The sequence below is a fragment of the Cervus canadensis genome, chromosome 25, assembly GCF_019320065.1.
Source record: "Cervus canadensis isolate Bull #8, Minnesota chromosome 25, ASM1932006v1, whole genome shotgun sequence".
Taxonomy (NCBI): domain Eukaryota; kingdom Metazoa; phylum Chordata; class Mammalia; order Artiodactyla; family Cervidae; genus Cervus; species Cervus canadensis.
The window spans coordinates 26,023,299-26,047,292 of NC_057410.1; the positions used below are offsets into that span (position 1 = coordinate 26,023,299).

The 23,994-nt window shown below is 55.7% G+C and overlaps 3 protein-coding genes across 4 annotated transcripts in view; all 3 read left to right on the plus strand.

Moving 5' to 3' along the window:
* Positions 1-23,994, plus strand: part of LOC122427692 (tubulin alpha-1C chain) — a 1,128,437-nt gene that overhangs the window by 632,155 nt on the left and 472,288 nt on the right. The gene's annotated exons all lie outside the window — the stretch shown is intronic.
* On the plus strand, positions 1,501-6,284 carry AQP5 (aquaporin 5). The gene is made up of 4 exons (XM_043447371.1): positions 1,501-2,141; positions 3,247-3,411; positions 3,801-3,884; positions 4,907-6,284. Exons 1-4 carry the CDS (start codon positions 1,779-1,781, stop codon positions 5,090-5,092), a joined length of 798 nt encoding a protein of 265 aa, XP_043303306.1. The 5' UTR covers positions 1,501-1,778; the 3' UTR covers positions 5,093-6,284.
* Positions 13,638-16,545, plus strand: AQP6 (aquaporin 6). Of its 2 annotated transcripts, none has more exons than XM_043447378.1 (4): positions 13,638-14,123; positions 14,937-15,095; positions 15,353-15,433; positions 16,103-16,545. In XM_043447378.1, the coding sequence occupies exons 1-4, from the start codon at positions 13,731-13,733 to the stop codon at positions 16,313-16,315; spliced, it is 846 nt and encodes a 281-aa protein (XP_043303313.1). In that variant the 5' UTR covers positions 13,638-13,730; the 3' UTR covers positions 16,316-16,545. The 2 variants fall into 2 exon arrangements, with proteins under 2 accessions (XP_043303313.1, XP_043303314.1); XM_043447379.1 differs by having other exon boundaries at positions 15,990-16,142.

Consider the following 23,994-nt stretch of genomic DNA (forward strand, 5'->3'; position numbering starts at 1 on the left):
AGCAGTGCCTTGAAGAGAGAGAGTGAAAAAAAGTGTGGAAGGGGGCAGACTGGAGGCAAGACAGAGGTGACAGAGCTTAGTCCTCAAAGGCCTCTGGGGTCATGAATGTTCTCGTTCCAGTCTGCACCGGTCTGTACCAGGCCCGCAGGGCCCTGTGCCCCCAAGCCCAGATGAAGATCCTGTACACAGCCGCCACCCTCTGCCAGGGGCAGGACCACAGGACCCAGGGCAGAAGGGACCGATGGGCCCCCTGTCTTAAGAGGAGAGACGTGGGGGAGGAGCGGCTCCAGCAGGAAACCAGGGCAGAGCAGGAACAATAGCGAGGTTCCTTCCGTCCTTGTTTTCTTTGTTTTCTTTGGCCTCTTAGCTGCCATGGAGCCCAGATCCTGCTCCTCCAGGTCCTTGACTTTCCTCCGGCCCGCCCCTCAGCCCCCTGCCAGAGGAGCACCTGTTCCCTCCCTCTGCTGCACCGTCCTGCTGCGCTCCACACGCAGCCCTCAAGAGGCTTTTAAAATTACAGTCACAATGTGAGGAAACTTTATGGAGCCTCACTCTCTGCCAAGCACTAATCTGAGTACTTCCCAAAGATGGGGCATGGTAGCCGTGGAGGCGTCTTTACTGCAGCTCCACTCTTGGGATCTTGGGGGTCCGTCCTTGCCCCTCTTCCAAGCTCTCAAGGGCCCTCCAGCCTCATTCCCCACATACCTACCCAGGGATTAGGGAAGAGGGAAGGATGGGAGGGGTGCGGGTGGGGGGAAGAAGGGGCGGCGGAGAGGGGGGACTGGGAAGGGCAGGAAGAAAGTGTTACCCAGTCCACGGGCGGGAGAACTTGACTTTGGGGGAACTAAAATAGACCACATGTAAGACATTCAGACGTGGAAAATGATGCAACGACTGGCAGAGACAAAGTCACAGAGAGCAAAAGAGATGAGGAAAGGTGAAATAGAGAGTAGATGCTAGGATGGCCAAGTCCGGGGCAGGCTATGAGCACGGTGCTCATTATCCCCAAACGCCCCGGCTCGAATCCAGGAGGTCTGCCCCGCCCGAGTCAGGGAGAGGCCCGCGATGACCAGACCGCCCCGCACGGCCCTGCCGGGCCTGCCGTCCGCCCCCGCCACCGCGGGCCCGCAGGGAGCTGGGTGGCGGCGACGCTGTCCTCAGGGAAGCGCATCATTCCAGCCCGGCCGGGCATGAGGCCGGGTCAGGATGCCCAGGTCGCAGGAGGAAAAGGAGGAGCTGGACCCAGCGCCCGGAGAGAAGAAAAGGGGAAGACCACGGCCAGAGATCGAGGCTCGGCGGAGGCACCCGTCCGGAAGGCCGAAGAACGGGAGAGCCCAGAGCCAGCAAAGTCTCCCCGGGAGCCCGGGACAGACAGAGTGGACTAAGAGCGCGGGAGACGCCCGGAGCGCACTATGCGCGGGTTCCAGCCCGTCCAGCCGGTCTACATCGCCGGCCGGGTCACGTGGCCCCAGAGGGCGTGCGGCTGCCCGGGCGGGGGGGCGCGCGGGGCCGGGGGCCGCTGCGAGCTCGCGGCGGCCCTGAAGTTCCCTCCCTGCGCGCAGTGCTGGCCCCCGCGTGCGGGAGCCGCCCACTGCACCCCCGGGCCCGCCCCGCCGCGGGCCACCTGCCTGGTATATAGCGCGCCCCCGCAGGCCCCGTGCCACGTCGCTGGCCACGCCGCGGACACCCAAGACCGTGCGGCGCCCCCGAGCCAGTCCCCCGCCCCCTGCGCCGCTGCCCCGACGGGCGACCCCTGCGGGGGCTACTGCCTCAAGACCATGAAGAAGGAGGTGTGCTCCTTGGCCTTCCTCAAGGCAGTGTTCGCCGAGTTCCTGGCCACCCTCATCTTCGTCTTCTTTGGCCTCGGCTCGGCCCTCAAGTGGCCATCGGCGCTGCCCAGCGTCCTGCAGATCTCGCTGGCCTTCGGCCTGGCCATAGGTACCATGGCCCAGGCCCTGGGGCCCGTGAGCGGTGGCCACATGAACCCCGCCATCACCCTGGCCCTCCTAGTGGGTAACCAGATCTCCCTGCTCCGGACGGTCTTCTACCTGGTGGCCCAGCTGGTGGGCGCCATTGCCGGGGCCGCAATCCTCTACGGGCTGGCACCATCCAACGCCCGAGGCAATCTGGCTGTCAACGCGGTGAGTGCCCAGGGGGCTGGCTGTGGGGCAGGGACCCTGGGGTGGGCTCTGGACCCGGCCCCCAAGCCCCATCTCTGGAATGGGTGGCACAGAGTAGACCAGCCAGCTCAAACCTTTGCCAAGAAGGTCATAGCATCCCGAGGCCAGGAAGATGAATCTCCGCGGTGGTGTGTGCTCTCAGCCGACTCCTCTGGTTCCTATCCGCCTCCTCTGCCTGCCCACCCGCCTCGTGCTGCCCCATCCCAGCCTCTGTCCGGGTGCCTACTGCCTGCCTTTTCTTACCCCAGAACTTCTCTCTTCTCCTGTCTTACCTCCAAGTTCTTCTGTCCTCCTGGGCACCTCATCGCTCTTGTGTGGTCCTCAGTGGAGTGGTCTCATGGAACCATCAGAGAGAGCTGGGTTGTGATCCTGGCTTTGGTGACCCCCAACCTCTCTGGGTTTTGTTTTTCTCCTTCTCATTACATGGAAATGGCCATGACCTCCATAGAGTAGGACTCGGGGTTATGTTTAGAAGCCAGGCTTGTGAACTCCCTAATGGGGTGCCCGTACATATGGTCTCTGATGAATATTGGTTTCGGCTCCTGGCCCCCTCCCCTTCCCCCCATCCCTGCCACCCCAGTTTCAGCCCCCTTGTCCCATGCAAACTGGGTTCATTAATCAAACACAGAGGAGGATTTTCTCGGCCATTGTCAAACCATGAGTCAGCCCCACCGGAGAGACGGGTTTGAGGTTTGGAACTGGCAGTGGGTCAGGCACGGGCAGGAGGCGGGCTTGGGGGGTGCAGTAAGCAAACTGGGCAGCTGCCCACAGGAGGGAGGGTAAATGCCAGCTTGTGGGGGTTGGGGCCTGGGTAGACCAGTGCTGGGCCAGTGTCCAGGAAGAGGTCCCCCAGCTTTGTCACTTGGGCCACAGCTTTGCGTTCCAAGCTGTGTGAGCACTGGCAAGTATATAGTCTCTCTGGCAAATGACCTCCCTGAAGTGACAGGGCTTGGCTTCCAGGCACTTGTGCTCTAGGAGTCCCTGGAGACCAACAGCCCCATCCCTACAGGTCCCTGGCCTTAGAGGCAGAAGAAGGCAGGGCTCCTAACACACCATCCCCTTGCAGCTCAACAACAACACGACCGCGGGCCAGGCTGTGGTGGCGGAAATGATTCTGACCTTCCAGCTGGCACTCTGCGTCTTCTCCTCCACTGACTCCCGCCGCACCAGCCCCGTGGGCTCCCCAGCCCTGTCCATTGGCCTGTCCGTCACACTGGGCCACCTAGTGGGGGTGAGCAAAGGCGCCATTTGGCCCCTCAGGGCAAATAATGGGGTCCTGGGGCAGCACCTTCTGGATCAGCGAGCCCCCAGTGAAGACCTAGAGTGGAGCTGCTATACTCTGGCCCAGACTCAATCCCCTCAAACCTTCTCCAGTCTGAGAAAATACGGGAGTGAGGGGGAGTTGGGATGGAGGCAGGAAACCAAGCCCAAGCTCAGGACAGAGAGGAAAGGAGGGATCCAGAGGGAACTATGAAGGGAAAGGTCACCAGTCTAGGGATCGGGAGACAGTCGGAGACCTGGCTGAGCCCCTGAACTGCTAGGGGACCCCAGGGGGGGTCCAGGCCTTGTGGGAGTGGACAGGCATGCTGCCCTCCTCACGGCCTCCTTCTCTCTGTTTAGATCTACTTCACGGGCTGCTCCATGAACCCGGCCCGATCTTTTGGTCCCGCAGTAATCATGAGTCGGTTCAGCTCCGCACACTGGGTAAGTCCGGACTTTCCCCTGTCTCCCTGGCAATGAGCACCTAGAAACCCAGCCTTAGCAGCTGACAGTTAACGGGACTTTCTGGATGATGGGGGCCCAGAGCTTGGGGGTGACCGGAGAGAGATGGGGATGTAGCCAGAGCAAGGGCAGGGGTAGATTTAGATGGCAGGGGATCCTGTTTGGGGGTCGGTGGGGCAGGGACTATGTGTGTCTGTCCCTGTAGGGAAGGGAAAGCATCTGTGCTCCAGTGTTGGTCTCTGAGGATTTGGTTTCCATCTTTCAGGGTGGTGGGGGACAGGGAGGTCCAAGTGTCTGTCCTCTCTGACATATTATTTATCTGTCCCTGTTAGGGACTGGGGAGAATCTTCCTTCCTGTGGGTCTGTCCCTCTGGACAATTTGTCTGTCATCTCCTTTGAGAGCTCATGGTCTCTCTCCAGAGTCTGTCTGTCTCCCTGTGTGGAAGGGAGAGGAGCTATGTTCATCTCTCTGAGGATCTCCATGTCTGTTCTCTCTGAAGGTTCATTTGTCTCTCTTTAGGGTGGGGTTGGTGGGCTTCCCAGGGGTGCTAGTGGTAAAGAACCTGCCTGCCAATGCAGGAGACATAAGAGACTGAGGATTCGATCCCTGGGTCGGGGGGATCCCCTGGAGGAGGACACGGCAAACCACTCCAGTATTCTTGCCTGCAGAATCCCATGGACAGAAAGAGAAGCCTGGTGGGCTGCAGTCCATACGGTCGCAAAGAGTTGAACGCGACTTGCAGCATGGCATAGTGGGGTTGGCGGGAGCCCTGTCCCTCTGGGGGATGTCCATCTTCTCTCAGGACCTGGGTATCAGTGTCCTTTGTCATTGGGGAGTGGGGTATCAGTCAATCTGTCCCTGCAAAAGGGCGAATACTTTCCTTCCGGAGGTGTGGGAGTGTCTACGTCTGTCTCCCCTGCGAGGCCCCTGGGTCTGTCCTCTGGAGGGAAGGTCTCGGCTCCAAGGCCTGGGCTCAGCTCTGCCGCTGCCCTGTCTCTGCCAGGTGTTCTGGGTGGGGCCCATCGTGGGGGCTGCCACGGCTGCCATCATCTACTTCTACCTGCTCTTCCCCCACTCTCTGAGCCTGAGTGATCGTGCGGCCATCCTCAAGGGCACGTATGAGCCTGACGAGGACTGGGAGGAGAACCGAGAGGAGCGGAAGAAGACCATGGAGCTGACCGCCCACTGACCAGCATCACACAGGGGTCAGCCTCTCAGCCCCTGAACCGCAGGGGAGAAGAGGAGACGTGCATGACAGCAAGGCCTCCTCCGCCCGCAGCTGGGTCCTCTGGGCTGGGGCGGAGGTGCTGCTCGCCAGGCTGTGCAGTAAAGAGTTGGAAGCAAGAACACAGGATGGGACTCTTGGGGTAGGGGGCCAGGGGCTGGGGGCTGATGGGGAAGGGACAGGAAGGTCAGACCTCAGGGGTGGTGAGCTCAGTGCAGGCTGCACCGGGGCCAGGCCAGGAAGGGGTGGCTTGGCAGTCTGCATTCCCTCCTTCTCCCCAGCCCCTCTTCAAGAGCCAGGAGGACCCCAGCCCCTGGGACGACAGGGGTTGACCCACCCCAGAGCTCCTTAGGTTCATTACATGCCACTTTATTTATTTCTGCTCAAGGATGCAGAGGGTAGGGTGCTGGTGTTTAAGGTGGGGGCTTCCCAATAAACCACTGACATTCATGTTTGGCCTGTCTTGCTCCAGAAGCCTCTCTCAGGATACTGTAGCTCCTTACCTTTCTTCTGCATCATCCCATAGCCCCTTCCACATTCTCCGCAATCCTCTGCAGAAAGACAGGGAAACTGAGGCCAGGAGAGGCTTAGAGAGTCAGAGAGGCGGGGTTGAGAGGGCAGAGAGACCAAATGTAGGAACAGAGCTGGAGGTCAGGAGGGGGCAGTGGGAACAGAGAAGGTCTCCACCAATCGGCCTGCCTGCTCACCCCTCCGTCCTCAGCTATGTCAAGTCCTTGCCACTTGAGGAGGGCCTGGCACCAGAGTCAGGGTGTGCTTAGCAGGGTGGAGAAGTGAACCGGCCAGCAGCCCCTTGAGATGCCAAGGGGATGACCAGCCAGGTCCGTCATCGGGCCAGGAGACACAGTCCCGGACTCCACTCTTGGCCCCTTGAGGTTCCAGAAAGGTGCCACGTTGGGAGCCTGTACTCAGAGGGAGAAGCCCCCTGCCCCTACCCCTATCGGAAGCCATACCCGACCCACCTCTTTTCCGGGTCTGCCTCCACCAGCCAGGGTTCCCACCGTCTTCCCCTTGGCCTGCAGCTCTGCCCTTACTGCTCTTGTCCCCTTGCCACTGACATTCCTTAGGACACCTCCTTAAACTCACCAAGCCTCTGCCTCTTAAACTATAAAATGAGAATAAAAAAATGCTTCCCTCACAGGGTTGTTGTGGGGTCAGATTAAGGGAGGGAGTGAGATTCCTGGGACTGTGGGGAGAGGGGCAAATAAAGCTCAGGACACAGCTCTGCATCAGAGTTAGAGTCTGGCTTTGAGTTCAAGTCTGGTTGTACAACTCTGGATGACACAAGCTGTCCAAGTTTTAATTACTTCATCTGTAAAATGGGGATATTTGTACCCATTTCGTGGATTGTTGTGAAGATAAAATGAGACAATGGATAGAAAGGAAACACTTGTGCAGACATCTCAAATCAAGGGCTCGATTTGCTTGTGTGCAAAGAAACCAGCGTGTCCACAGCTGGGGCCTCAGCCACACCCCAGTTCTGGAGGGCCTCTGCTTTCCTGAGAGTGTTTAACCCAAGCTCCCACTTCTCCCTGGTATGGGAACCTCTCCTTGTGGTTTTCAGTTTTGCTCCAGAAGAGAAGGGGCCAGGAAGGCCAGGAGATGGACTGAAAAGGGATGGGAGAAGCTATTGACAGTGGCTGACAAGGGTCAGTCCCAGGGGATGTGGGGGGGGGGGTGGGGGGGGCGGGGCAGGGAATGCTACAGCCCTCCTCCAAACTTGGGTGGTGGGTGTGTGAGAGCTCAGTTGCTTAGTTATGTCTGGCTCTTGGCAACCTCATGCACTGTAGCCCGAGAGGCTCCTCTGTTCATGGGATTCTCCAGGCAAAAATACTGGAATGGGTTGCCACGACCTCCTCCAAGGGATCTTCCTCACCCAGGGATGATTGAACCCACGTCTCCTGCATCTCCTGCATTGCAGGCAGATTCTTTACTGCTGAGCCACTGGAGAAGCCCAAACTTAGGTCTGAAGAAGTGAAGTGAAGTCGCTCAGTTGTATCTGAATCTTTGCAACCCCATGGACTGTAGCCTATCAGGCTCCTCCGTCCATGAGATTTTCCAGGCAAGAGTACTGGAGTGGGGTGCTATTTTCTTCTCCAGGGGATCTTCCCGACTCAGGGATCGAACCTCGGTCTCCGGCATTATAGGCAGACGCTTTTACCGTCTGAGCCATCAGGGAAGTCTTGGGTCTAATATCTGTAAATGGGGGCTGCGGCCGGCCCTGCCCTGTCCTGCCTGCCGGGCAGCTTTATAGTTAACATCAAATGTCAGTGTGTGTGAAGCCACAGTGAAGGAGCACATCCGCCCCCGACAGCCGCCACCACCCCTGCCTCTATCCAAGAGCCCGGCGCAAGTGCCAGCTCTGACCAGCAGGGGGGGACCTCGTCCACCGAATCCACCGCTGCTGAGCCTCCTCTTCCCCCAAGTCCCGGGTCTGGGCTCCAGCCAGATAGAGCGCCGACGAGAGGGCAGCAGAAGTCTTCCAGGTCTGGGTCCTCTGGACCAGCCCGCCCCAGCCCACCCCACTGTCGGGGAGTGGGTACAGAAGAGAGGGGATTCCTTCCCCACTCACCCCCTCCTCTTTGCCCAGGGGTGGCCAGTTTCACCAGGTAGGAAGGTGGACACGGTGATAGGATGGAGAGATGGAGGAGGATCAGGGGTCAAGGCAGAGAATAGACAGTGTTGGCTGTCTAGATGAATGGACAGGAGGAGGGGTGACTGGGAGAGGGTCGGCTCTTTCAACCCCAATCTGTGGATCAGTATATCAGACCTCACCCTTTCACACGGCTCAGGTGAGGTACAGTCGTGACTGAGAGCCTGGCCTCTCCATCCAGCCCAGCAACTTGGTTCCTTTCTCGGACGGACCCCAAGGGAAGCAGGACGGGGTGAATGGTGGGTCGATGAGGGACAGACCTTCAGGGATGGGCGGGGCACCCCGTCCGAGGGAGTCCGCGGACTAGGTGCCACGCGCCCGGCTGTTTGGCCAGCAGAGGGCGCTGCGCCCCCTCCTGTTGGATCCTCTCCGAGCAGCTCGAGTCCAAGGCTGGCAGAGACCTGCGCACACACCGGCAGCACACGCTAACCCCGCTCTACGCGGATCTCCGGTTGTACCCAGCGGGCTGCGTCTTCTCCGCGTAGACTTCTCGCTCCGCATGTGTGCGAAGCCACATCGCCTGTCCTCCATTCCTTCTCACAGGACCCCTGGTACTTTGGTACCTGGCTCCACGTGTTCTCTGAGGGGTACACGTGTGTGTCCTATCCCAGCACACACATGCTCAGTCACCCCCTCTGACCCTCTGCTCCACCTGAAGACAGAACCCAGACAAGCCTTCCTTCTCCGTAGGCTGCTTCCTCCCTTTCCCCTCCCCCTGTGTCCAGGGATGGCCAGTTTCCCCAGGTGGACATGGTGACATGATGGAGAGATGGAGGGATCTGAAAGAGACACGTGCACCCCAATGTTCATCGCAGCACTGTTTATAATAGCCAGGACATGGAAGCAACCTAGATGCCCATCAGCAGATGAATGGATAAGGAAGCTGTGGTACATATACACCATGGAATATTACTCAGCCGTTAAAAAGAATTCATTTGAATCAGTCCTAATGAGATGGATGAAACTGGAGCCCATTATACAGAGTGAAGTAAGCCAGAAAGATAAAGAATATTACAGCATACTAACACATATATATGGAATTTAGAAAGATGGTAACGATAACCCTATATGCAAAACAGAAAAAGAGACACAGAAGTACAGAACAGACTTTTGAACTCTGTGGGAGAAGGTGAGGGTGGGATGTTTCAAAAGAACAGCATGTATATTATCTATGGTGAAACAGTTCACCAGCCCAGGTGGGATGCATGAGACAAGTGCTCGGGCCTGGTGCACTGGGAAGACCCAGAGGAATCGGGTGGAGAGGGAGGTGGGAGGGGGGATCGGGATGGGGAATACGTGTAAATCTATTGCTGGTTCGTGTCAATGTATGACAAAACCCACTGAAAAAATAAATAAATTAATTAATTTAAAAAATTTAAAAAAAAAAGAGAGAGAGAGATGGAGGGCTAGGGGTCAAGGCAGAGAATGGGCACAGGGTTGACTGTCTAGATGGATGGACAAGAGGAGGGGTTGCTGGGAGGGTCGGCTCTCTTAGCCACCCTCTGAGCCTCCGCTTCCTCTTTCCAGGTTTTAGTGCAGTGGGTGAGGGGATACAAGGGAGATGACCTTGAATCCTTCCCTTTCTGTCATGCTTATTGTTCCTTCTCATCATCTCCCCATCACCCCTCCTCCTTTCTCTCCTTCTTGCTCCCCCATCCCTTCCCAGCCCTGGGATAGGACCTTAGTCAGTACTCACGCTGCCCCAAGTGGAGTTGCACATACACACACACACACACACACACACACACACACACACACACACACACACCTGCTCGTACGCGGAGATGCCTACCCTGGCAGTCTAGGGAGCCCAGAGACAGGCCTCTGAAGAGTGAGAGCTCACAGCTACCTGACGGGCAGCTGTAGACAGCCAGGTGTGGGGCTTGACAAAAACTCTTGGAGCGTGAGTGACCTCAAAAGCATGCCGCTAGGGCCCTGGAAGGCTAGGTCCAGGGACATGCTGGCTACAGCAAGTTCTGGCCGATGTCCACCTGTCCTGGACAGGTGAAGGACCAAGTTCCAGGCCAGGCAGGATCCCAGGAGACGCTGCTCCATGTCAGCAGGAGACCAGGGCCACCACCCACTGAAGGCTCTCAACCCCGGGGCCCAGAGCAGGCGCCTCAGGTGCTGTTTGTCCTGGACAATTTCTAACCCAGCATGGTCTTCACAGCTCTCACTGGAGTGGGAAGGGAGGTGACAATCCTAATAATTACCATTTTCTGACTTTCTCCAAGGCATCGGCACATTCACTCCTAACAACATATTAGGGAGGTGGGAACTAACATCTCCACTTTTTTTTTGGCCCGGAGGCGCAGCTTGCAGGATCTTAGCTCCCCAACCAGGGACTGAAACCTGGCCCTTGGCAGTGAAAACTCAGAATGCTAACCACTGAACCACCAGGGAATTCCCATCATCTCCACTTTAAAAGTGGCGAAGCTGAGGTGACAGCAGTTAAACACTGGTCAGGGATGCAGAGCACACAGCAGTATTCAAATGCTTTCTCTTTCTTCTCAAAGGTTCTCAGTAGACAGGCATTACTGCTGTTTGGTGCCTGTGTACAGGTGCAGAAATTGAGGCCAGGTAATATGCAGGGACTGGGGAGTGTCTGTCCTCAGGCCCTCTATGACCCTGTCTGAGGGGAGCAAAGGAGGAAGATGCCCTTGAAATTCGCTGGGACAGCCCCGAGGCAGGGAATTCCCCCCACCCCTCCGTGCCGGGGACTAATGTCACTCACACTGTCCCCGCAGCCACATTCCTTCAGTCTTGAGTGTTTCTTGAAAGATTCCTTCATGCCACGCAAGCCTGGGAGTCTGCACAGGAACAGTGGCAGCACCAAGGAGGTCAAAGCCAGAAGTAGCCACTAGTTATTCCCAAGCCCATCTTCTCTATGAAGTTTGCCCTGACTCTGCTGGAGGGGGGAAATTAGGGCAGGCTTCATAGAGGAATTGAACTTGAGCAAAGTCTTGAAAGAAAACCAAAGAAGAAAGGCATTCCAAACCCAGAGTCTCCACTACTCGGTGATTACCCAGGCACGTTACAAAGAGCCAGCCAGGAAGAGGGAGAAGTGAAAATCACAGATGAGGCTGGGAATGGCCAAGAGAGATCCCCAGTCACTCAAAGGGAGCCAGGAACCCAAGGAGGGGCCCCGACTCAAACCCAGGAGAAGGGCTGCCTCTTCTTCAGGACCAGAGGGAAGCTGGCAAGGGCATAGGGGGCTGCAGGTGAGCTTGCAGCTGCAGGGGCAGGGGACGGGGGAGGATATGCGAAGACTTGCCAGCTGGTTTCACTTTCTAGGTATGACAAGAGGCAAATCGATCTGCTGGAAGAAAGCCAGAGCAAGGTAGGGTACTCAAAGAGAGTAGGGAAGATTTGAAGTAGGGCTTAGAAGAATAGGGAGAGAGCTGCCTGGGGACAGTGTGGTGTATGGATTACTGAGACCCCCTACTGAGGCCAGAGACCATGGGCTTGTCAAGGCATCAGTCTCATGGCTGGGCAAGTTTCTCCAGCAGTGCTCAGCAGCACAGATGGGAGCAGAAGGGTGTGGAGGAGAATGTGCATGGAGGGAAACAGTGGGGGGCAGGGAGGGCAGGGTGCAGAGAATGGGGAGCTGGGACAGAGGACACTGCAAGGTGAGATGCCAGGGGATCTGGCTGGACAGGGTAGAGTCAAGTCAGGAGGTGGGATGAACAGAAAGGGGAGGGGGGAGGGATGTAGCTGGAATTGAAGTGGGGGAGGGTGGATGGACAGAGCCTGTGGTCAGAGTTGGGATATTTCACTTGAAGATTTCAGAAGGCCTGTCCCAGGTAAGGACAGGTATAATAAGGCCGTAAGGCGAGCTGGCTGGAATGAAGCAGACATGAAAGCCACCTGCCTCCAGGAGGTCAGGAAACTTATTCACTCATGCATTCATCCAGCAAATATTTATTGAGCACCTACTGCAGGACTGAGCCAATCCCCATGCAAGAGGTTACATGCAGGGATGAACAAAACTTGGTTCATTCCCCCCTAAGGGGCTCACCGCCTCACTGGGGCGATACATTAACACCATGACAACACCTCATGGTGACTATAGTGTAAATGGCCAGGTGTGGTGAGGAGTCCTCACCCAGGAAAGGGGGAGGTGATGTCAATGCTGAGCCTTAGGAATAGGTTGTTGTTGTTGTTCAGTCGCCTAGTCGTGTCTGACTCTTTGCGACCTCATGGACTGCAGCATGCCAGGCCTCCCTGTCCTTCACCATCTCCCGGAGTTGCCCCAATTTCATGTTCATTGCTTCGGTGATGCTGTCCAGCTATCTCATCCCCTGATGCCCTCTTCTCCTTCTGCCCTCAATCTTTCCCAGCATCAGGGACTTTTCCAATGGATCGTCTGTTTTCATCAGAAATCAATCAGGGCTCCCCCAAACAAAGGATGTGGGGTGGGCTTTCCAGGGAGAGGAGAGAGTATCCCCTAAGGGGAGACCGGCATAAAGTATTTTAGAACCACTGGCCATTTGGTGAGGCCAGAGGGCAAAGGACAAGGCAGGAAGTGGGGAGAGGTGAGGCAGGAGAAGCAGGGTCCCAGAGGACCGTGGAGGCCAGGCACGGAGCTCACAGAGGCGACCAGAGGCTTTGAAGGGATTTTAGCGGGGAGCAGCAGGATCAGATTTGCATTTTAGAAAGATCACTCAGGCTGCAGTGTGGATAATTGATTGGAGCAGAGCAAGGGAGACGACAGAGAGAATGGTTGGAGGCTGCAGGGCAGCAGGGGTGGCAAGAAGAGGGCAGTGTCAGGAAATACTTGGGATTCAGCATCAGTAGGACTTGAGGCCATGGCTGGATGGGGGCAGGAAGGTGAGGTCAAGGATGCTTCGCAGGTGCCTCCAACTGAGCTGGGGACAACAGAAGGAGTGCATTCAGGGGGCCTGGGGAGAAAAGAGGATCTCATCGTGAGACACGTCACATTTGGGGAGCCTGCGGACACCAGGGGACACTTACTGGGCAGGGACACACGGCTCCGGCCGCAGCCCGGGCACTCTGATATGGGTAACAGGTGACGAGTGTAATATTTTAGCAGCTTGGCAGGTTCTTCTTAGGGACAAAACACTGCTGTTGGAGAAAATAGCTTGGTATATTGCTGGGGGTTAAAGGGCAGAGCCTAGGTGTGGGTAAACTAGGGCCAGCACAGTCACAAGAGTGGTAAGCTGCCCTGTGAAGAGGCAGAAGAGGGTGAAGTCAGTGGAAACTCCAGACTGGTGGGCAGCAGAAGTACCCACTGCCACAGGTGTGACCAAGTAGCTGTAGAACAACCCCCCCCCCCACCTGCCCCTCTGCACCCCCGCAGGCACACGTCCTCAGTGAAGCTGACCCCATTCACATCAGCTTTCAGAGAGTGGTGTTCTAGGTAGAAATGGAGGACAGAGCTTCCTTCACATCTGGGTTTATGGGGTGCAGAATAGTGTGAGCCCATTTGGAGGCCAAGTCTGCAGGCAAAGAGGGCCAGGAGACTAGGAGCCTGGGGGCGGGGGGCGCACAGGGCCCGCTGACATAGGCCTTGGACTTGGGGATCTGAGTGATCTCGTTCTAAGCTGACATCATGGATGGGAGCGTCCTAGAGTCACCTGCGGCCCCTAGACTGGGTGTCGGCCAGCAGCAGACTTAGGCCTGTCCAGCTTGGAAAACTCCTGGGGGATTCCGGTTCAGTGCCCAAGGACAGCCCCCCTCCTTGGCTGTCATGTGAGTTTAGGGTGGGGCAGGCATGTGGCCACCCCCACACCTCCCACCCCACCCCCAGACACACATAACCCTGTCAACCTGCCCCCTGCCAGTCTGACCAGCCTGGTCCTTGAAGCAGCAGCACCGTGAAGGAGCCGCAGGCTGGGGCTGGAGCAGCTGGAGGCAGAGACCAGAAGAGGAACATAGACCTGGGAGCAAAGGCGCCAAGGCTTGGGCGCGATGGAGTCAGGCCGGTGCAGCTTGGCCAAGATGCTGGTGTGCCGGCTCTGGATGACCATCAGCAAGGCTCTGTTTGCCGAGTTCCTGGCCACAGCGCTGTACGTGTTCTTTGGCGTGGGCTCGGCTCTGAGATGGCCCCTGGCGCTTCCCTCTGTGCTGCAGATCGCCATCACCTTCAACCTGGCCACGGCCGTGATCGTGCAGATCACCTGGAAGGCCAGCGGGGCCCACGTCAACCCTGCCGTGACGCTGGCCTTCCTCGTGGGCTCCCAGATCTCCCTGCCCCGGGCTGTGGCCTATGTGGCTGCCCAGCTGGCAGGGGCCACGGCGGGAGCTGCTCTGCTTTACGGGGTCACGCCTGGGGACATCCGAGAAAACTTTGGGGTCAATATGGTAGGTGTAGGGAGGGGGAGGCGCAGGTATATACAGGTGGTAAGTGGGGAGGGCCAGGCCAGGGCAGAGGGGATATAGCAGAGCACGTGCTCCACACCTGCTCTGAGAACGTAGGACTCTGGGGAAAGACCATGGCCTTAGTGCAGGCAGAGCAGGAAGGAGACTGTGGTGTGAGGAACAGTGGGGAAAGGGGGGACGGGAAGAAGCCACAGTAAGGGCCAGGAGTGGGAGGAGGACCAGGCACTTCAGGGTTGGAGCAGCCGGGGAGAGGTGTGGGGGCAGCAGGGGGACCCTGCACCTACTTCACCTCCCCGATCCACACCCCCTCCCCACCCCCCACCCGTTTCCTCCTGTTCCTCCTCCCCAGCACTCTGCGTCTGTCTCACCTCCCCAGATTTCTCTAATCACCGGTGTTCCACCTACGTCCCCGAGTCCCCACCTTCCACTCCTACGCACTGCCCCTCCCAGGCAGCCCACGGGCGAGCATCGTGCAACACAGCTTCTCCAGCCTTCTCTCCTCCACCAGCCCTGGGCCCCCACCTCCCCCTGGACCGTGGCCCCGACCACCCTATGGAGTGGGTGGGGTGCTGCTCACTCCCGCAGGGAGTAAGTGTCCGTGTGGGCTCACTTCAGGGCTTACCTGAACCCCAGTGCACCGCTCTCCCCAGCCCATTAGCTCCTTAAGTCCTGGGGCTGACGGTGGCAAGGTGTCGCACCCCTTACCGTGAGGAACGAGGGCCCAGGGCTCACCATCCCCGGGCAGAGTCCGCTGGCTCCAGCGTAACCCACCCCCGACCCGCCCGCTCTGCACAGGTCCGGAGCAGTGCCTCGACCGGCCAGGCGGTGGCGGTAGAGCTCATCTTGACCCTCCAGCTCGTGCTCTGCGTTTTCGCCTCCACCGACAGCCGTCAGACCACGGGCTCCCCCGCAGCCACAATTGGAGCCTCGGTGGCAGTGGGCCACCTCATCGGGGTAAGGGGCACAGGGGACACCTGCCTGTGTACCCACTGGCCCCTCCCTGGGGAGGTGGCAGGGGCCCTGGGGGCCAGGAAGTGTCCCTCCCCAAACTTCTCATGCCTTGGAACCAAGGCTATGCCCCATCTCAGGCCCAGGGTAGGGCGACCCAGAGCCCCAGTCTGGGGCTGGGGCTTGAGCTGGGGTGAAGGGGACTGTCCTCTCCCAGGCCTGCCTTCAGGCTGCTCACGCCCTGCCCTGCACTCACTTCCCAGTTCTATTTCACCGGCTGCTCCATGAACCCAGCCCGCTCCTTTGGTTCCGCCATCATCGTGGGGAAGTTTGAAGTCCACTGGGTGAGACCCTCTGCCGGCAGCCAGGGGAGGGGCGAGGCCCCAATGCCCATAGGGACTTTCACCAGCAGGGGGGCCCCAGACACTGGGGGAGACAAGGCTCCCTGCCACGGAGCATCTTCACTCCCAGGGGAGGTTTCCCTAAGCTCGGAAGACCAGGGCCAGCATCCTTTCTTGCCCGCCTCAAGAAGTTGGGGGCACCCAGTAGACTGGTGAGAAGTGGGCCAGGGCCGGCGCGGCAGCCTTGGCCCAGGCCTCAAGTCCTGGCTGCTTCCTTATTCACTTCCTCCAGCTGGACCAGTTTCCAAACTTGGATAGAGAAAAAGACAAACAGAAATAGACACACAAACACAGCAGCAGGGACAGGAGGAGCACTAGCCAGGGTTCTGGGCTGGAACGGGGGAGGTGAGAGGAGGGAGGCAGGGGTGGTGGGGGCCTGACCCGGCCCCAGGGAGGTGAGGTCCCTTCACCTGCAGAGACTCAGGGTTGGGGTTCCTGGGGGCGGGGGGGGCTCGGGCAATGGACAAGACTTGTGCTTCTCGAATTTGCCACCTTGTAGAAAGCTCCAGGGCTCCCAGGAGACCAAGTCAACACTGGAAAGCAGGCGGAATCCCAGAGACGCCCTGTGGTCTTGACAGCTCACGAGCAGGGCATCTGCTTTTGCCTCCTCAGATCTTCTGGGTGGGACCCTTGACGGGAGCCGTCCTGGCTTCGCTGATCTACAACTTCATCCTGTTCCCTGACACCAAGACCCTGGCCCAGCGACTGGCCATCCTCACGGGCAGTGCAGAAATGGAGAAAACAGAAGGGGAGGAACCCCAGAAAAAAGAAACCCAGTCCAACTCAGAGGACACTGAGATGGAGAGTGTGTGTCAGGTGGCATAGAGCTTGGCCTCTGACCTCAAGCTTCTGAAAAGAGCCCTGAAAGTGGACAGCATGCTTTGTATAACTAGATTTCAGATTTTCCTGGGGAGATGGGGGGCTCGCGAGGTGGGGTGGGAAGGCTTGGCCCCTTGACCTAACAGGGTGGGCAGAGGATCCCCAGCATTACATTTCTAGAAGGAACCTGGGAAGCAAATCTGGTCTTTCCTCCTCTCCCATCACTTTTAATGGGGCTGAGCAGAGGCAGGCAGGGGAATTCATCACCATTCTCCCTCTCACCTGTCTGGACCCCAGGCAGGACCCTGGGCTTCCAGGTCCCCATGTCTTGGAGAAAAAGGAATCTGAGCCCAAACAGGATCTCTGCTCAGAGGCTGTGGGGACCTCTGGGAACCCTAACTTCTCACCCCACTGTTGGAAGGAGGATCCAGACTTCCCAGAAGAATCTGGTCTTAGGCCAGCCTCTGAGCTCCAAGGAGGGATGTCTCTGCCCTTGGATGTGGATGGGGGATGTGGCTCCCCCTCAGACTGGGGGCTTCCTGAGGCCAGATTGTCCCCTCCCAATAGATCTTCATTCCTTACTCCTCCAAATGAGGAATCAGCAGAGGGCCCCTCCCTTGGGAAGAGCTGGCACAGAGAGAAACCTTTTCTCCAGCTAGTGGAGGGGCAGGATACAGGCGTGGGAGGTTCAGCCCAGACAGGCCTTTCTCCCCAGGTGTTCTCCTGCCTTCCACTCCAGCCGTATCCACAGAAGCAATCCTGAGGGGGAAAGGTCCCGTTGCAGCACTGAGTCCGTGACCTAGGCCTGAAGAAGCCATCTCCAGACATATCTCAGCTCTGCCGGGATCTCCCATAAGCTGTTGAATATGCCCCAAGGATGGTGGGAAGTCAGGAATAACCCAGGAAACCAACATTTGCAATTCAGTGCCTCTGAAGGACTACCAGAGGCTCACCTAGTTTGTTAATATTTACAAGCTGCTATAAATCTACTCTGCCTATGACCTGGGATCCTGTCTGGATCTCAGCTTCCTCAGCTGTAAAATGGGCTGTAAAATCTCCCCCCAAGATTGATGTTAAACAAGAGGTTGGAAAATGTTTTTGCAAGTTAAAATGATAGAATAGAAAAACAAATCCAATAAATGGTGATTATTGTTGCTGTTACTGTAATTATTGGGTTTGAATACAACTGCTGTGGATAACGGGAGGAAGGAGAGGGATGACTGAGAGGGAGGGAAAAGTGAGTAGGCTTTTCTCATTTCATCTGCTCTGCTTTACCCAAGGCCCTGCCTTCTTCTCTCCTGGACCTACTGACCTGGGAGCTTTGTGAGTGTGTGTGGAGAGGGTGAGGGGGGAACAGGAGTCAGGTTGGGGAGGGACCCTGGAATGAAGAGACAAGCCAGGAAAAGTCAATTTTTCTCATCTCTATGGCGCCCATCACTATGGTACCCTGCACTACAGCAGTCAAAAGCAGGAAAAACATAGGTCCTTTCCCATGATGTCTCTAAAGGGACTAGAGATAGGGGAGGGGCTGCCAGTCTCCCAAGGACAGGGCCACAGAGCCCATTCTGTGACAATGCAGTGGCTGAGTCCTAAGAGCTAGTGGCCACAGCAGCTGTGTTCTGTAATACGGTCAGTGCAGAGAACCACTCACATATCTCCAAGCTGGGCCCCACTCATTCATCTTCACAATCTCTCAGAGCCCAGGGCCTCCTGTGCCCTTTATAAGCAGGGACAGCTGGGCATGCATGTGTGTGTGTGTTTGTGTGTGCGCGTGTGCACGCGCACATGTGTGCGACTGACTTGCTAAAGGTCACCCAGCTCAGTACCACAGCCCCCCCAAGGTCTCCACAGCTCCCAGCTTAGAATTTTCCAAGACAGAGCTCCAGGGGGGCGTATACAAGCAGCAGCCAAAGAAAGGAAGGAAGCAGGAACTAGAAGGTTGAAGAGGGCAGGGGGGTGGAGCTCCTGCAGCAAGCTCTTAAGCTCCTAGACAAATTATCTCCACATCCCTGAGAGCCAAGCACACAGTGGGTGCTCAATAAAAGTTTGATGAATGAATGACTGAGGCTGGGCGGCTGGGGAGGGAGGGGAGGTGGTAATTGATCAAGAGGAGAACTCGGGAGTCACTGCTCCAAATAAGCCAAGAAGACAGCAGCTGAGAAGCCTATACTGGAAGGCTGGGGGAGCTGGGGAGAGGGTGCACAGGCTCCTGCCCCTACCCTAGAGCAGAGCATGGAACCTCTGTCCCAGGAACTTCCTGGCCAAGAGGACAAGGGCGATTGCCCGAAGAGAAAGCTGGGGGCTATTTTCTCAAATAGTTCTATAAAGCTGTGTGCTCTGTCAGAATAGACTAGAGCAAGAGACAAGCTTCATGAGAAGTGAGGAATTAGGTTAGAATCAGAAGAGCATCCAAAGTTAGACACAGGAATGAGTAACCAAAGGTTAGCTTCTCCTTCTCTGGAGCCCTTTAATAGGACAGCTGGCCATCTGCTCGGATGTGGGAAGGGCTGGCCTTTGGGGAGCCAAATTTCAGTGGCTCCAGCCAGGGTCTTGGCTTCACAGGCACAACCGGAGCCTGGATGGGGGGGTGGGGGCTTGGGGAGGACAGAGACCCAACCATGCAGACCCTTGGTGTGCACTCCCTTCCTCCCTTTTGTCAGGGGAAGTTTTTAATTAATGGTGTGTAATCTGATCTGGCCCTTCTCCCTGCTGAGTGCTGCCTTCAATCAGCGGAGCCATCTGCAATTGCAATTCATAATTCTCCCGAAAGGGAGGGGGGCCTGGGACGGGTGCCTTGGTGATTAATACAATTAGCCTTTTATGTTGATGATTGTCTTAGCAGGAGCAGATGATGCCAGCGCAGAGCCTAGGCTGTCGCATCCCCACTGGCTGGCAGACAGCCCCTCTCCATTCCCCACCCCCATCGCCTCCCCCGGGTTTAAAGAGGACACAGGTCTAATCTGGGACCACGCTGCACAGTGGGGGGGCTCCACAGAGGGAGCTCCTGGGACTGAGAGGAGAGGAACAAGACAACTATCCAGAGACGTTCACTTTCCAAAGAAAAACACTTGGACCTAAAGGATTCTGTGCATCAAGATTTTTGTTTTTGTTTCTTAAATAGTAAAGACCATATAAAGATAGAATAGGGGTTGAAAGGGTTGAAAGTTTAAACGCGGGCTCAGCTGCATGGACTCTGGCAAGTTACTTCAGGATCCTGAGCCTTAGTTTCCTCATTTGGAAAACAGGGTCTGTTCCTAAGGGGCTGGAAGAACCCAACAGGGCCTGACACACATAGCTCATTCAGTGGTGGTTTTCAGCATCATCGAGGTAGACTGCCATGCTCTCTGCCGAAAAGTTCAGCTGTTTCTCCTGCAGTTTTTAACATGACCAGGCTATTACTAAAGAAGGGATCACTTCCTTCCCATACACAAGGCTGAGCTTGAATAAAGGAGACAGAGAGGGAATCTGTGTGGAGACAGAGAGGGAGTGTGTGTGTGTGTGTGTGTGTGTGTGTGTTGGGGGACAATGGGGAGGCAGTGAGGAGGATCCCAGAAGAGGAGTCAAAAATCAAACCTAAGAAAGAGAAGTAAGGCCTACCTCAGAACACAGTGGTGAAGCATTTGGAGGGACTGCGGTTTGGGGGAGATTCAATGAAGCAAAGGAGGCTGGGTGGATATAAAGCGGTGAAAAGAGCAGGGCTTTGAGCACCTGGAATCTCAGATGAAAGTAAACAAAAGGGAAGCAGCTAACAGAGTTGAAGGTTTAAGAGGCAGCATAGATCAAAATCTATGATCTTTAATCTATAATGAGGTCAAGTGATCTGGAACAAGCTAATTGGGGTTTTGATGGGAGACTGCTGGGTCAGGAGAGGTGATCAGCTCAGCCCCTCTGGGCTCACAGCGCAGTTCTCCAGGACCTGGAACAGGAAGAGAGCTCCCAGCAAGAGAGGTGTTAACCGACAGCCAACGCCAGGCCCCTGGAATGTCAGGGGGAGGACGCGGAGGGACGGAGGGAGGGGAGAGGTTAGGGCTAATCAAGAGGAAGCTTCCGGCCAAGAGGTCACCACTCGGGCAGCTGGGGCAGGGGGTCTGCAGAGCTAAGCTCTGTAATCACTTCTCAGGGGGGAGCAGCTACACTGAGGAGCAGTCACATATTTAGCAAAAGCTGAAGAGGGGAGGCATGGTTAGTGAAGGGGGGTTATGAGACTGGGGAGCCCAAAGGCACTAATTAATAGGCTGCAGTTAAAGGGCAGAAAAGCAGGGAATGGAAATTTTTCAGAGCTCTGATTAAGTCAGATAAAGAGTCAGTTTCTGCCGGAGCTGGGGGTGGAAGACGCCAGAGACAGAGACCAACAACTCCCCTGCACCCCCGCGGACAGATGGAACAAGGCTCAGGCAGGCCGGGGCCCAGCCCCGGGTCAGAAGAGAAAACAGGACAGCAGTCCAGGACAGTGACCAGTTACAGAGCACCAACCCAGAGGTCCTTCCCCAGCCCTGTTGATGCTTCCAGGCCTCTTGAGCTGCCAGGTTCATCCTGAGACCCAGCTTTCAAGTCATCAGCTCCGGGTGCTCTGAAGCTTCCAGCTCCTCCCTCCTCTAAAGTTCCACAGCACTCTGCACCCACCTCCGTCCTGGCACTCAACACATCTCTTCATAGTTTTGGGAACACCTCTCTCTACCCAAGCAAGAAGACTTTCTTAAGCAAAATTATATTTTTAGTCTCATCTCCAGGCAACAGGTTCCTTAACTTGACCATCTGTCCCCTTTTTTTGTCGGTGCCCATAACATGGCCTTCCAGTTTCCAGCAAGGAAAGTGAAAGTGTTAGTCGCTCAGTCACGTCAAACTCTTTACAACCAGGCTCCTCTGTCCATGGGATTCTCCAGGCAAGAATACTGGAGTGGGCTGCCATGTCCTTCTCCAGGGAATGTTCCCAGGGATCAACCCCAAATCTCCTGCATTGCAGGTGGATCTTCACCGTCTGAGCCACCAAGGAAGCCCCACTTCCGCAAGGAGGAAAGACCTCTGGCATTCTAGATTTGGTGAGCCAACTGGACAAAGGATTGCATAGATTATCTAACACCTCCGTGTAAAGAACCTTGGATGTTTCAATGCTGTACTGTGATTTCAGAACTCTATCAGGACGTGTTGTTATATCATGGCCAGAGCCTCATTGATCCACAATGCCTTCTTTTCCTCTTCTCCAACTCAGGGGTCACATGTAAGGGTTCTGGGGGTCATGACTGGGGCAGATTTTGATTCTCTTCTACATATTTCTTGTCTGCTTCTTCATACCAGTTGTCCTGGGGCTAAGCCTTGTTTTTCCTACACTGCAACTGCCCTCAGACCTGGGGAAACTCCTCGTTTTAACCTCTCTCTGATCACAGCTAAGTAGAACGTTCCCTTGCCTCCACGTTGGGGCTAGCCAACAGCCTACCTCTCATGAACAGCTAATATTTCCAAGCCAAACAATCTGGATGATAAGATGCACTGCTACTGTACAAGTCACTGAAGAAAAGCACTGTTATATACCACTGATTATGAGAACCTAATTCTCATTAAATTGTATTTTTAAGTGCATTTTACAGTCAAGGAAATGATCATTTCTCCGTCAAGTCTTGGCTCCTTAACTGAGATTTGGGAATGGAAGGCCCAAGTGGGACTGCATCGCAGGGCTCAAGTCTTCTTCCTTAGATAACACTCATTGCCCTCGTATGCACTCAACTCCTCCGTGCATCTGTTGCTATTCCAGCTTTCAAATGCCCAGGCTGCCCCTCGCAGTGAGCATCTCTTCTCCTTCAGCACCAGGGAGTTCACTGAAGAGAACCCCACTTTTTTCACAGATGCAAAACAAAACACAAACCCTGTCAAAGCCAGGACTGCCATTTTTGAGGAGATCATCACCTAGCACTCCGACACCAATTATCCAACCACTTCCCACCCTACAGGGCTACCTGCCCCCGAGCCTCCAGACCAGGGCCCTGAGAAGATGCCGAGATTAGTCATTTCCTCTGAAGCGGGCTAAGACGGCGCCATTAAGCTGCCGACTGCAGGCAGTTCCCGTTAAAGCAAAGCAGCTGGAAAGGGCTTAGCCCTTTAATGCTAGCAGCTGTATCTCCACAGTGTGGCTGCTCTGCTGAGGGGCTGGACTCTGTCCAGAAGCATCAAGCATTTAGCCCCAGTCGATGTATATTAACCTAGGAGGAGAGCAGCCAGCTCCCTGGGAAGAGGGGAGGTGGTTCAGTTAAGCACCTCCACCCCCAGGCTTTGCTTTCCAATGTGGAAGAAAAATCCCAGCCCCTTTGTAGGGCTCGCTCTACTAAAATCTGGACAAACGGTATCATCTCACAGGCAGAAAGAGCTTTTCTCACAGGTAGCAAGAACTCCATTTTTAAAACTCACCTAAGGACAGAGCCACTTATTAGGTTTTTTGTTTTGTTTTTAACATTTGGCTGCATTGGGTCTTAGTGGTGACTTGCGGGCTTAGTTGGCCCTGCGGCCTATGGGCTCTTAGTTCCCTGACTGGGAATCAAACCCACGCCCCTCTGCATTGGGAGAATGAAGGCTTAACCACTGGACCACCAGGGAAGTCCCTCCACTTGTTAGTTTTGACAAGACTTTAAGGCCACTAACCAGGCACTCATTCTCCTTTGGCCTTATTTTTTTCCCTCTCAAGTCTCAAGTATTCTTTGGATCCCAGGTGTGCATTTGTGTGAACACAACGAATGGGCTTCTTCTTTTCCAAGAGCCCCGGGCTCTGGGGGTGATGAGGGAGAAAGCTGAACAGCCCTCAGAAAGCCCTGGCACAGAGCTGGCTGCTGAAGAGAGATCACTCGAAGACTTCTTACTCAAAGCCAGATGGTGAACATGAGACGGGGTGAGAGCTAATGCCACTCAGGGGAAAGCCAATAAGCTAATCCGCTGACTCGTCTCTAGAAGCAGGCTGATGGCTTTGGCTCAGAGACTTGCCTGATCTTAGCTCTGAGCTTCGGAACACACAAGATGCACATGGGTGGCCTGGGAACAGACTCCCACCAGGACAACCTTAAGCTCATCCTCCACCAGCCCATCCTCTCTTTCCACACAGAAGACAGCACCAGACCACCAAGCCCAGGTCCTCCAACCTACCCAACAACCCAACATTAAGGAATATTCTCCAGTCCCAATGCTTTTCTCAGTGGTCTGGGTCTTCCTGCTCTTTCTGGGTCATCTGTCGAGAGGGTATAGGCATGTCCACATACAGCCAGCCCTGAGTCAAATTATTTACATACTTAAAAATATATTATAGGCACCATGATGCTAAGGAAGTCTGAAGTAGCAAACACCACAGCTAACCTCCAGAGCAGGAGCTGTAATCTCCAGGTTCTAATCCCAGCTAAACTACAATTTATGAGAATTTGCGTCAAATTACTTCACTGAGTTTGTCATCAATTGGGATCACACCACCTATTCCACCACCACACATGGGTGTGGTGGGGTCAAATATGTTAAATGGAAGCACCCTGTATATTGTAAGTCACCACATTACATTTCCTAGAGGCTTTGTGGAGAATCAGTTCTTAATTCCATCTTCATTGATGACCAGAGAAGATATTAACTGGCAAGTGCTTTATTAGAAGTCTAAACATCCATTTACATGTGTCTAAGCCCAACACACATATGGTGTCCAACTGTGTGAGATGAAAGTG